We start from the raw sequence: 11,277 nt of genomic DNA on the forward strand, positions 1-11,277 counted from the left end.
CAAGAGGACTTGGAGCTTATAAAATGCATGGTTTGTGAGTACTTGCAGTGGGCCACCATGGCAAAGAAGTTTTTTGTGGATGGAATCCCCCCTTGGTAATCAATCTTCAGGTGATCAAGCTCTCTATAAATTAACTAGACTGGCCCTCCGATGACGGGCAATCAGTCTTTCCCAGCGTGGTAGAACCTGCCATGACTTGAAGTCTTCTGACTTACGGCCTAAGAGAATGCAGGGTTGCCTCTTTGTCCCGGTGAGGCATCAGAGGAGAACCTTAGTCATCTCACGCCTCTTCTTCGTAAGGCAACCAAGTTACCTTCTTGCCACTTCGTGCTCCCCCTAGCCTTGTACCTCATTCTGGCTCTATTCAGGATATTGATGGATGGATTCATTTTGTTGATACTTTCTGTTTTTATATGACAGTCAGCATTTCTAGATATACCCCTGCGCTCTCCTGCAACACAGAGCTAGCCTTCCCTGTAACAGTTACGCAAAACTAAGACACACCAGGCATGCAACATTCCACACCCGTAGTCCCCCACCCCACCCCACATTGCTCTTCAATGAAAAGATGGTGTCACGGTGGTTTCTGTGTTTCAGTCCTGCAGTGATTTCGGGAACAGCAGTGACTCAGAAGATCTTGTGGAGTGCACAGGCAGCACGAAAGCCCCCCCCAGCCACCCCATCAGAGAACCCAGTCATGAAAACAGAGCTTTGGTCTTCTTTGACTACAAGGTTGACAGCAAAAGTGAGTCTCCCATCAGTGCCCCCTTTCCCCTTCTGGCCTCACCTCCAGAGTCCCAGAAGGGGTGGATAGGCCAAATGGGTACCTGTACGTCACCAGTGAATGTGGAGAGGCAGCCCAAACTGGCCCTGTGAGATGCTCTTTCAGCCAGCTGATCCTTGCGCTTCCCTTTGGCCTGAGCGTCCCGAAGTTAATTTGGATGTTGAAGTCAGGACTTCCACCCTGAGGGAAGGAAGTGTGTCTGGATTCCCAATTTCACAAGTCAACATTTTCATAGGACCAGGGGATTTAAAGCTGGGAGGGGCCTCAGGAAATCATCTGATACAGTCAGTCCCCTTCTGGAAACTGAGGCCTGGAGATTTAAGCAGTTTGTTCAAGGTCACACAGGTGGGAAGTAGCCCAGGTGGCAGGCAGCATCTCTGACCAAGGGTCACTTAAAGATCATAGGGCCCAGTCTTGCCATCAATGTGGGGAGAGCAGATCAAGGAGGAAAACAGGGTCTGCTGAGCAAGTCCCTCCCCATCTAAAGACCTCAGTTTCCTTATATGAAAAAATGTGGATGTTGGACTAGGTGGCTGTTCATACTAAGAGGCAAGGCAAGTTCCCCAAATGCCCAGCCTCACATAGACATTGAAGAGGAGGAAGATTAGTTCTTCAGCTCAAGTCACCTTTTCCTGAAAATATACCAACCAAGGGTAAAACAGTCCCTCCTCATCCCAGATCCTCATTTCTGTGGCCTTAGTCCAGGATTCAGGCTGGCCCATCCGAACAACAGAATGCCTTGGCTTGGAAGGGCAAGATGGAAGTCAGATGGAACCCACTCTCCTTTCCATTAAGGCCAGCTATGGTGGCCAGTACCTGGAATGCCAGGCCAGTCTGGTCACCGTATCCAAAGGGAGACTGAATTGCTGGCGTGGCCCAGAAATGGGCATTTATTCAACCAGCATTTCTTAGGCCAGTTGTAGTCAAGGCACTCGTGGTGCTATATACAAATTTGGGTCACAGAAACAAAAATAAAACAATCCCTTGCCCTCCAAGGAGTTTACATTTTATTGTGGAAAACAGCATGCATATAGGTAAGTCAATATAAAACTAACACGAAATACTTTAGAAAGACCTCAACAAGTGGGGAAGGGGGCAAGAAAAGACCAGAATGGCCTCGTGTGCAAAGTACCCCTTCAGTCAAACTTTAAAGGAAACAGAAATCTAAGAGGTGAGGTCTACAGGGCAGCCTGTGCAAAGATGTGGAGGTGGGAGATTTAATATCTAATACGATGTTTAAGGAATACCAAGCAGGCCCTTGATAAATGCTTTTTGAATGAGTAGGCAGCTCAGTGATATAAGCACTATAGATCAGTGAGAAGAGTGTGTTGGTTCAAGAGTCAAAAGGCCTGGGTTCAAATTCTGCCTCTGATTATTGTTTTAATGTGACTTTCTAAATGGCCTCCAGGGTCCTTTCCAGCTCTAGTCCTAGGATCTTAGTTAAGACTATCATGGGGGCAGCTAGGTGGTGCAGTGGATAGAGCTCTGGCCTTGGAGGCAGGAGGACCTGAGTTCAAATCCAGCCTCAAATACTTGACACTTACTAGCTGTGTGACCCTGGGCAAGTCACTTAACCCTGATTGCCTTACCAAAAAAAAAAAAAAAAAGATTATCATGATCCTAAAGTGTCCATGGACTATGATGGGGGTGAGGAAGGATGGGTATGTAAAGACGGATTTCAGTCAGTGTCTGTATACTGCTAAAGAGGAGAAAATGCAACATTCTTTTCAATCCCTAAACTCTGAAATAAGCCCCCTGATGCGCCGCTCATAGTCTGGAAGGGAAGAAACCTTTATACAGTACCTCCTGAGTGCCAGGCACTGGGCTAAGCACTTTTTACGAACTTTGTCTCATTTGATCAGCACGTACCAGGCAGTCAAATGAGATAATAGTCATAAAGTGCTTTGCAAACATTAAAGCTCTATCAAAATGTTAAATGAGATTATCGTTATTTTCACTGTTGTTGTTAACATCATTTCCTCAAGCAGGGAAACCAGACTGAGAGCAAAATCAGGTTTGTGATCAGGTTCCAGGATGGTTAGAAGAAACCCCTGGGGGACACATCTGCAATGTATCACTGAAGGGAAAAGAAAACAGCTGCCCAAGCCTTGACTGGAGGCTGTCAGGGAGGTCGATCAGTCGCTTAGAGGCAGCTGGCGGCACACTGGGTAGAGCGCTTGGCCTGGAGTCAGGGAGCCCTGAGTTCAACTGCCTCAGTCACTTACTAGCTGTGTGACCCTGGGCAAGTCAGTTAACCTGTGTTCTCTTCCATTTCCTCAACTGTGAAATGGGGATAATAATCACAGGCTTGTTGTGAGGAACAAATGACATAATATTTGTACCCCAAAAAAGTGCTTAGCACTTGGGTTCCTATTTCCTTCAATTAACAAACATGTATTACACACCTGCTCAGGGCTGGGCATGGTGCTGATGCAGCCTGCCCTGAAGCATTCCGAGAAGAACCCTCATCAGAGAAAGGATCGGGGGTTGGCATTTCATACATAGGATAGGGATTGGGAGAGAGATGGGACTGAGGAAGGCACTGGCCAAGGGCACTCCCAGCTGAGGAAAGTTCTTCCACTAGTGCAAGTCAGCACCTTTTCTATAACCGATAGTCACGGATGGCTGCCAAGGGCACTGAAAGGTTAAGTGATTGCCCAGAATCACACAGCCAGGATGACGGAGTCAGAACTCAAACCCAGGTCTTCCTGGCTCCAAGACTGACTCTTTCCACCATACCATATTGTCTTACATACATTTAACACTCAATGGGTGCTTAATAAATACTAATGTGATCATCTTCCCCACCCCACCCCCATCCATGCCTTCCCCCTTCCTTCTTTCCTTCCTTCCTTCTTTCCTTCAATCTTCCCTCCTTCCTTCCTTCTTCCTTCCTTCCCTTCTTCCTTCCTTTCTTCCTCCTTTCCTTCCTTCCTCCCTTCCTTCCTTCCTCCCTTCCTTCCTTCCTTCCTTCCTCCTTTTTTCTTCCTTCCTCCTTTTTTCTTCCTTCCTCCTTTCCTTCCTTCCTCCCTCCCTTCCTTCCTTCCTTCCTTCCTTCCTTCCTTCCTTCCTTTTCAGTAGGTAAGGAGAGTTGGTAGAGAGAAGAAAACTGAATGCTTAGTGACTGAAAAAATAAAATAATTTTTTAAAAATTTGGAAAGGAAAAAAATACTGGTTGGTTGATTGAAAGAGGTGATGACCCAAGAGTCTCACTTTTGGCTTCAGGTGCATGAGTTCCAAGAGAGATGTATTGAAGACCAGAAATAAGAATACGAGCTCAAGCAACTATTTCAATGTCTCTGACACTGTTCACACTGACATTTCTTACCCCTTCTTCCCTTATCTCTCCATGTCCTATGCATTCTGATTCTCTCTCTCTCTCTCTCTCTCTCTCTCTCTCTCTCTCTCTCTCTCTGTCTCTCTCTCTCTGTCTCTCTCTCTCTCTCGCTCTCTCTCTCTGTCTCTCTCTCTCTCTCTCGCTCTCTCTCTCTCCCTCCCTCCCTCTCTCTCTCTCTCTTCCTTCCTTCCTTCCTTCCTTCCTTCCTTCCTTCCTTCCTTCCTTCCTTCTCTCTCTCTCTCTCTCTCTCTCTCTCTCTCTCTCTCTCTCTCTCTCTCTTTCTTTCTCTTCCTCTCTCTCTAGCACTCTCTCTTTCTTTCTCTCTCTAACTTTCTCTTTCCTTCTGTCTCCTCTGTCTTCCTCTCTCTACTTCTGTCCTTCCCTCTCTTTTCTGTCTTCCTCTTTTCCTCTCTCCCTTTTTCTCTCCCTTCTCTCTCCTTTCTCTTCCCTTCTGTCTCCTCTCTCTTTCTCTCTTTCTCTTTCCTATCTCTTCTCTGTCTCTTTTTTTCCTCTCTCTTTTTATCTGTTTCTCTGTCTCTATCTTCTCTCCCTGTTTCTCTCTGTCTCTCTATTTCTGTCTCTGTATCTCTCCTCTCCCTCTCCTCTTTCTGTCTCTCTCCCCTCTCCTTTCTCCCTCTTTCCCCGTCTCTTTCTGTCTTTGTCTCTATCTCTTTCTCTGTGTTCCTCTCCCTCTCTTCTTCTCCCTCTCTTCTCCCTCTTCCTCTCCCTCTCTCTCTCTCCCTCTCCCCCCTCCTCTTTCTCCCTCTCTCCCTGTCCCTTTCTGTCTTCGTTTCTATCTTTGTCTCTGTGTCCCGCTGTCTCCATCTTTTCTGTCTCTCTCTTCTCTCTGTCTCTGTCCCCCGCCCCTCTGTCTCTCTCCCCCTCTCTCATTCTTTCTCTCTCTCATCCCCAGCCAAGAAGATCACCCAGCTGGCCGCTGTAAATGGCGAGAACAATTTCCGTATCATCATCCAGCAAGACGAGGCCCATTTCAGCCTCTTTTCCAGGGGGGTTGCCATTGAGGACGGCCTGCAGAATTTCCTCTGCTACCTCCGTTCTTCCTCTCACCCCATCCTGGCCAGCTACAAGCTCTGGTCACCTAACATTACTGTCTTCTTTAAGGCCCTAGAGACTTCCTCTAAAAAGGGGGAGTTCCACGAGATCATCTCGGGGTTCGTGGACATCCTGCCTTTGGTCCGTGACAAAGTGCCTGGGGCCAACAGCTATAAGCTGAAGAATCTGGTCAAGACCTACCTGTCAAAAAACATGAATGACAACAGCGCCCTGGCCTCGGTGCGGGCCACGCGGGACCTCTGCAAGATCCTGCAGATCTACCCAGGCCAGAATATCAACCGCAGAGTGCTCCCCTTCTCTAACCTAGACTGCTTTGCTTCCCTACAGCCCCTGGTCCACGTCAACGTCCTGACCCGCAACCAGGCCAAGCTCCTTGCCCTCCGGAATGTCAGCCTCACAGAGCTGCAGGCGGCCTTCCACGATGATCCTGAGTGGGGACTCAGGAAATACAGCCGCTACTTGGCCTCTCGGAGCTCTCGGTCACTCCCTTCCCTGCTGGGGCTTAGGAACTACCTCGAGAGCCTGCTGTCAAACCCCAAGCCAGAGGGAAAGCAGGCTGCAGGTCCCAACCAGGCTTCCCTGGGAAAAGCCTCTCCCCAGACCAGGAATGGGGAGTGAGCTCTGCTGTGGGCCTGGGAGATGGGAGGGAGATGCTCCATGCTCCTCCAGATTCCACTGGCCGTGTTTCTGTCTCACTCTGCTATTCGATGTTCCAGTCCCCAAATCCCTATTTAAATGGGCTTTCCATATCCCTCCATCTGCTTGGTCTAAAGACCTCTGTGCAATTTCATTTGGATGTTATCCCCTTTCCCAGCCCCCAATCAGGAGGGTTCTTTGGCAGACAGGGCAGAGACACCTGGAAGGTGTCTCTTTATAAGACCAGGCTGGAAAGGACCTCTGGGAATATGTGGGGGGGAGGGGAGGTGGAAGAAGGGTAGTTTCACCTTCTAAGCCCCAGCTCACCCCCTCTTCAGGTTCCAGCATAAAACAAACTAGGAGACCCTCTTGCCATATAGGCCCAGGTCCACACTCCAGATCATCCATCAGGAAGGCCAAGAGTTTCAGAACAGGTCAGCAGTCTCCCTCTGCACCAGCTCAGACTTCATCCAGCAGGCCTCTCCAGTTCCTTAGAGTTCATAGACCGTTGCTTCGCTCCCTGTGGTGGCGCTTCCTCGCCCTCTCAGCTGCAGACGCTGTTCACTGCTGAGCTCTGGATGGCCGTCTGGGACATTCCATCCCCGTGGGCCACCTGCCCGGGTGTAACTCCAAGTGCCTTTCATACTGGAATTGCTGCCTGTGCATGGTCATGGCTCCCCTCCCCCCCCGCCCCACCCCGCAGCCCCCAGGCTCAGCTGCTTCTGCACGTCATTGACATAGGTGCTTGGCTCTTTTTCTCTTCCTGTTCCATATTTACATAGGAATTGACTTGATTCAGTCGCAGACAAGGTACTGAGTGATTGATGCCTCTTCACCCATGACTTTCTTGCCCTGTCTTTGTAATATTCTCCCTGCTTCCTGCTCAGAATTCCCAGCTCCCTTTCCCCCAGCTCTTCCCACGCTCATCTAGCTGTGGGAGGCAATGTGATGTGTTGGAAATAAATACAAGGGTCCAGGAATCGAGTTCCCCGGGTACTTATGCCTACTCCAGCGCTACTTCCTGACTGACTTTACGCAAATCACCTCCACTTTCTCGCCCAAGTTCCTTCAACTCTCAAATGAGGGGATTGGACCAGAGTCCTCTGAGGTCCCCCACCCCCAGTGGTGTGCAGTTCAACAGTTCTGTTTAGCCGGAAAGATCCATGTTTTCTGAAGATAGCTGTGATTCTTCAGTGATCATTCCTGTTGAAGGGGAAGCCTCAAAATGGATCCTGTGTTTCAGGGCATCTCAGTTGCTGAGATATAGAAGGTCCCGACCATTATCTGTCTATTTAGCAGCAGAATGAGGGTCAGAGGCCATCCAACGCCTGCCTCACACTTACTTCCTGGTGCCCTTTGGCCTTCTCATCCCAGGTGACATTTTATTATGCGAAATAAATGAAAGATACACACATACACACACACACGCACACGCGCACGCACGCACACCAGGAAACAAGCCTTGATTGGTGTAGCATACATTTCCCCGCCTTGGTCTTCAGTTAAGTGACTTCACATGGGTTAGAGATGTTCCCATTGTAAGAGTTTCGGCAGCCATGTCTGATCATGGGCATCTAGAAATGGGAGGTGAGGCCCAAGCTGCTTCCTTCTTAATTCTCAACCGTTACTACACCAATGGACCCCAGTTTTAGAAAATCAGGTGGACATCTGGATTGACATCCAAGAAAAATAGACATGGTGGTGACTCACCTGACAAAAAGATGCTTCCATTTGCAGAAGGATTTGCTATGGCATTCTTAATATGGGGTAATGCACAGCCTGGATCTAGGATTAATTTGCTGTGTCCTGCTGGGCAAGTCAGCTCACCTTTCTGGGCCTCAGTTTTTCTATGGGTAAATGGGCATAAAAGTAATGTCCTACTCATCTCTGACAGGGTAGTAGCTATGAAAATCGTATGAGAGATGAACTAAGAAACTACCATGTGATACCAGCGAGAGTTTTAATAGTGAGCTCCTTGGTACATTTAAAATAGGTTCCAAATTATTCAGAGAGGCTTCAGCTTCAGCTTCAATCAATCGACAAGCAGCTTTTAGGGAACATAGTTATTTGTGTAAGGCAGAGGGCACCTGCATCACAAACGGAGGCTATCTGTTGAATTGGGGGCTTGAGTCATAAATCCATTATATGGCTTCCATCAATACTGAAGTAATTCCTGGCATTCTGCATAGAAAAGACAGAAGAGCCCTCTTTCCTTCTCAGTGACCTAATTCACACTATGGACTTCAGCATTTAGCAATTCCATTGTCACCTTGGGACTTTGTGTTTTCAGATTTGCAAATACCGTGTGATAATATTTACACCAGCAGAGAGGTTTACTGTTCTCTCTCTGCCTTCACATCTTGAAATGAATCCGTCTGTCCCAAAAGCTGAGCTCACAGATGGGTGACTTTGCTCAGTTCATGATGAGTGAGAGATGTCCCCTCTCTTTAATACTTTTTATCTTTGCCTAACCACAACCACCTCTGTAATGTGGGAGGGCAAAACCTGGTTTTTAGAACAGAACTTCTCCTTTGGACCAAAATCCTCCCTCCAATGTTTGTAAATTGTTGAAAATCTAGAACTCTTCATCTCTTCCCACACCACAAACTAGCTCTTCTTCCTGACTTCCCAGTTTTTGTTAGTGGGACCACCATTCTCTAGAGAATGACTGCAAATGAGAAGGCTATCTTGGAAGACCTAAGTCATCCACCCAGGCCAAGAACAGACTTTAATGGTATCCATTCTTGGTTAAGAAGTAGTCAGCAATTCTTGTTTGGAATAATGGGTGGTGTATGTTTGCCTTCTTCTGCACTGATGCTTAGCAGAGGCTGGTGCCTGTATTGTTCATGTATCCTATCGTTCGTTATGGTAAGATTTGTTCATTTGTGCATGTACTCATCTGGCTGTCCAGATCCAAGAGGAGAAGGAGTCCATTCCTCCTCGTTGGCCTACGGATCATTTCATGTTAATATGGGGTAGGCCTCGGCGAATAGTCAGCCTAAGGTGAGGGTGGGGGGCGGGGGGCCTTGTGAACTGACCAATTGCCACTGTCAGTGATCTGTACTGGTTGATGCTTCTATTATGGATGCTTCTTCCTCTATTGAAACTCTAATTAGTAGTGGAATGAGATCATTCAACTCCAGCTTTTATCCTGTTCAGTGTGATGTCCTCCTGGTCAGATAAGCCTGGTGTATATCCCAAAGTTGGGAATCTTAGGGCCCCAGGGCTCCAATCTGTGTATCTTTGTTCTATTATCACCATTAAATGATTTAACCCTTGTGGTGAGTGTAAGTAGTTCCTTTCCCAGAAAGAACCTGGTCAGATGAACTGGTAACAGCCATCATCCAATTAGAAATGGCAAAATCACCTTTGACCCCTCCCTTTCCTATATCTCCCACATTCAAATAGATGCCATGCCTAGAGGTTTTATGTCCACAATTTATCTGGTTCTGTGGAGCCACCTTCATTCCACTCCCACCACCCATTTCTAGCCTTCATTATCTCACATCCGGACTGTTGCCTCCAACACAGAGATAGTCTCTTCCTCTCCAAGTCAGGGTCATTTTCCTAAAGCAGTATTCTGACAATGATACTCTCCATATCATTACTCAAAACCTTCGCTGGCTGCTGCTTGTTACCAAATAAAGCCTATACTCAGCTTGGCATTCAAGGATTTCCCCAATATGGCCCCATCCTACCTTTGCATCTTCTTCTCACACTTTCATGTCCTGTGAGGAATAAGATGCTGCTTATAAGAAACAAGATTTCAAAGTCTGTGTAAGGAGTGTCTGGATTTCAGCAGCCATGCAGAGGCTGTTAACTGGCTGATGTGGATGGGAGACCATAGAAAGGACCTCCAAAACTTTGAAATTTTTGTTTATTTTTTATTAATGTATTTTGATTTATCAACAATCACTTCCATATGCTTTTGAGTTTAAAATTTTTCTCCCTCTTCCTCCCCACCACCCTCCCCAAGATGGCGCACAATCTGATACAGGCTGTACATATACATTCCTATTAAACATATTTTCACATTAGTGATGTTGTAGGTAAGAATTAGAACCAATAGGAGAAACCACCAGAAAGAGGAAACAAAACTCAACAGAAGAAAAAAATTAGCAAATAACGTGCTTGGATCTGCATTCAAACTCCATCGTTCTTTCTTTGGATGTGGATAGCATTTTCCATCATGAGGCCTTTGGAGATGTCTTAGATCCTTGTAGTGCTGGGAAGGGTTACTGTCTCCATCCCAACCTGGATAAATGGGTCTCTTTAGGAGAGTGACACTCAGATCCCCCACAGGCCCAAGAGCCTCCCCTTTGCTTTTAAGTGAAGAGATAGCCTTACAAACTCAAATCCCAGACCTACCCCAAGCAAGAACAACCCTTTCTCCCCAAACCCTCCCTTCCCAACTTTCCTCTTGCAGTCAAGGGCACCACCATCTTCCCTGCCAACCAGGTTCTCTCCCCCTTAGTGTCACCTTCAACTCTTCATTCCTACTCCTCCCACATATTCAATAATGTTGTCCAATCATGTTGGTTCTGTCTTCCAAGCTTTCCCCTTCTCTGCATCCATATAGGCACGAGCCGAGTACATGCCCTCATCAACTTCAGCCTGGACTACTTCGGTAGCTGGTTGGCCTCCCTACCTCAAGTCTCTTCCCCATTCTGATCCATTCTCCACTAAGCTGCCAAAGAGATTTTCTTAAAGTGTATCTGCCCATGGCACCGCCTTGTTCAATGAGCTCTAGCGGCTCCCTAGCACCTCCAGAATCAAATATAAAGTTTAATGTTTGGCATGGAATTGGATTATTACCTGGCCTCATCCTACCTTTTTTAATCTTATACTTTATTCCCCTCTACAAACTCTGTGGGCTACATGCTGTCACACACACACACACACACACACACACACACACACACACACACACACACACACCCTCATCCCTGACTCCATGTTGTTGTTGGTTTTTTTAATGAGCTGACTTCCACACCTGGCTGTTCTCTTCCAGCTCCTGGCTTTCCTGGCTTCTTTCAAGACTCTGGCTTAAGAGGAGTCACTAAAGTGTTCAAGGTGTCTTCCCTTCCTTCAGTGCCTTCCCTCTAAAGCGACCTATTTATGCTACATATTTCTACCATGTACATAGTGATTCACATTAGACTGAGAGCTCCTTGAGACCAGGGACTCTGTTTTTACTTTTCTTTGTATCCTCAGTGCTTAGCATAGTGCCTGGTATATGGTAGGCACTTAGTAAATGCATGACTTGAATTGTGTTTCCTAAGCCCCCTCTGCCAGGGTTCAAGGATCCCCCAAATCACTAGCTCCTCTCAGCTATTTTAGTGCCTAGACTGAGCACCTCACTTATTTCTGCCTTGATTAACCACTAGAGAAACTTTAGGATTTACAAGCTGAAAAGGGACCTCAGGAGCCAACTTCATCAGCATAT

At 47.1% G+C, this 11,277-nt stretch overlaps 1 protein-coding gene across 6 annotated transcripts in view; it reads left to right on the forward strand.

The window, feature by feature from the left end:
* PML (PML nuclear body scaffold) overlaps positions 1-9,109 on the forward strand; it is a 50,765-nt gene extending 41,656 nt beyond the window's left edge. Inside the window, exons 9-10 of one of the 6 annotated variants that reach the window (XM_020994716.2) lie at positions 598-745; positions 5,035-9,109. In XM_020994716.2, the coding sequence (XP_020850375.1) occupies positions 598-745; positions 5,035-5,813 (927 nt within the window). In that variant the 3' untranslated portion in view covers positions 5,814-9,109. Of the gene's footprint in view, positions 1-597; positions 746-3,862; positions 4,287-4,424; positions 4,541-5,034 lie in introns of those variants that run through there. The other 5 variants (XM_020994719.2, XM_078150799.1, XM_078150800.1 and 2 more) reach the window with 5 other exon arrangements.
* The last annotated feature ends 2,168 nt before the right edge of the window (positions 9,110-11,277 follow it).

This window comes from Phascolarctos cinereus, unplaced genomic scaffold (genome assembly GCF_003287225.1).
Source record: "Phascolarctos cinereus isolate Bilbo 61053 unplaced genomic scaffold, phaCin_HiC Scaffold_3;HRSCAF=262, whole genome shotgun sequence".
Lineage (NCBI taxonomy): Eukaryota > Metazoa > Chordata > Mammalia > Diprotodontia > Phascolarctidae > Phascolarctos > Phascolarctos cinereus.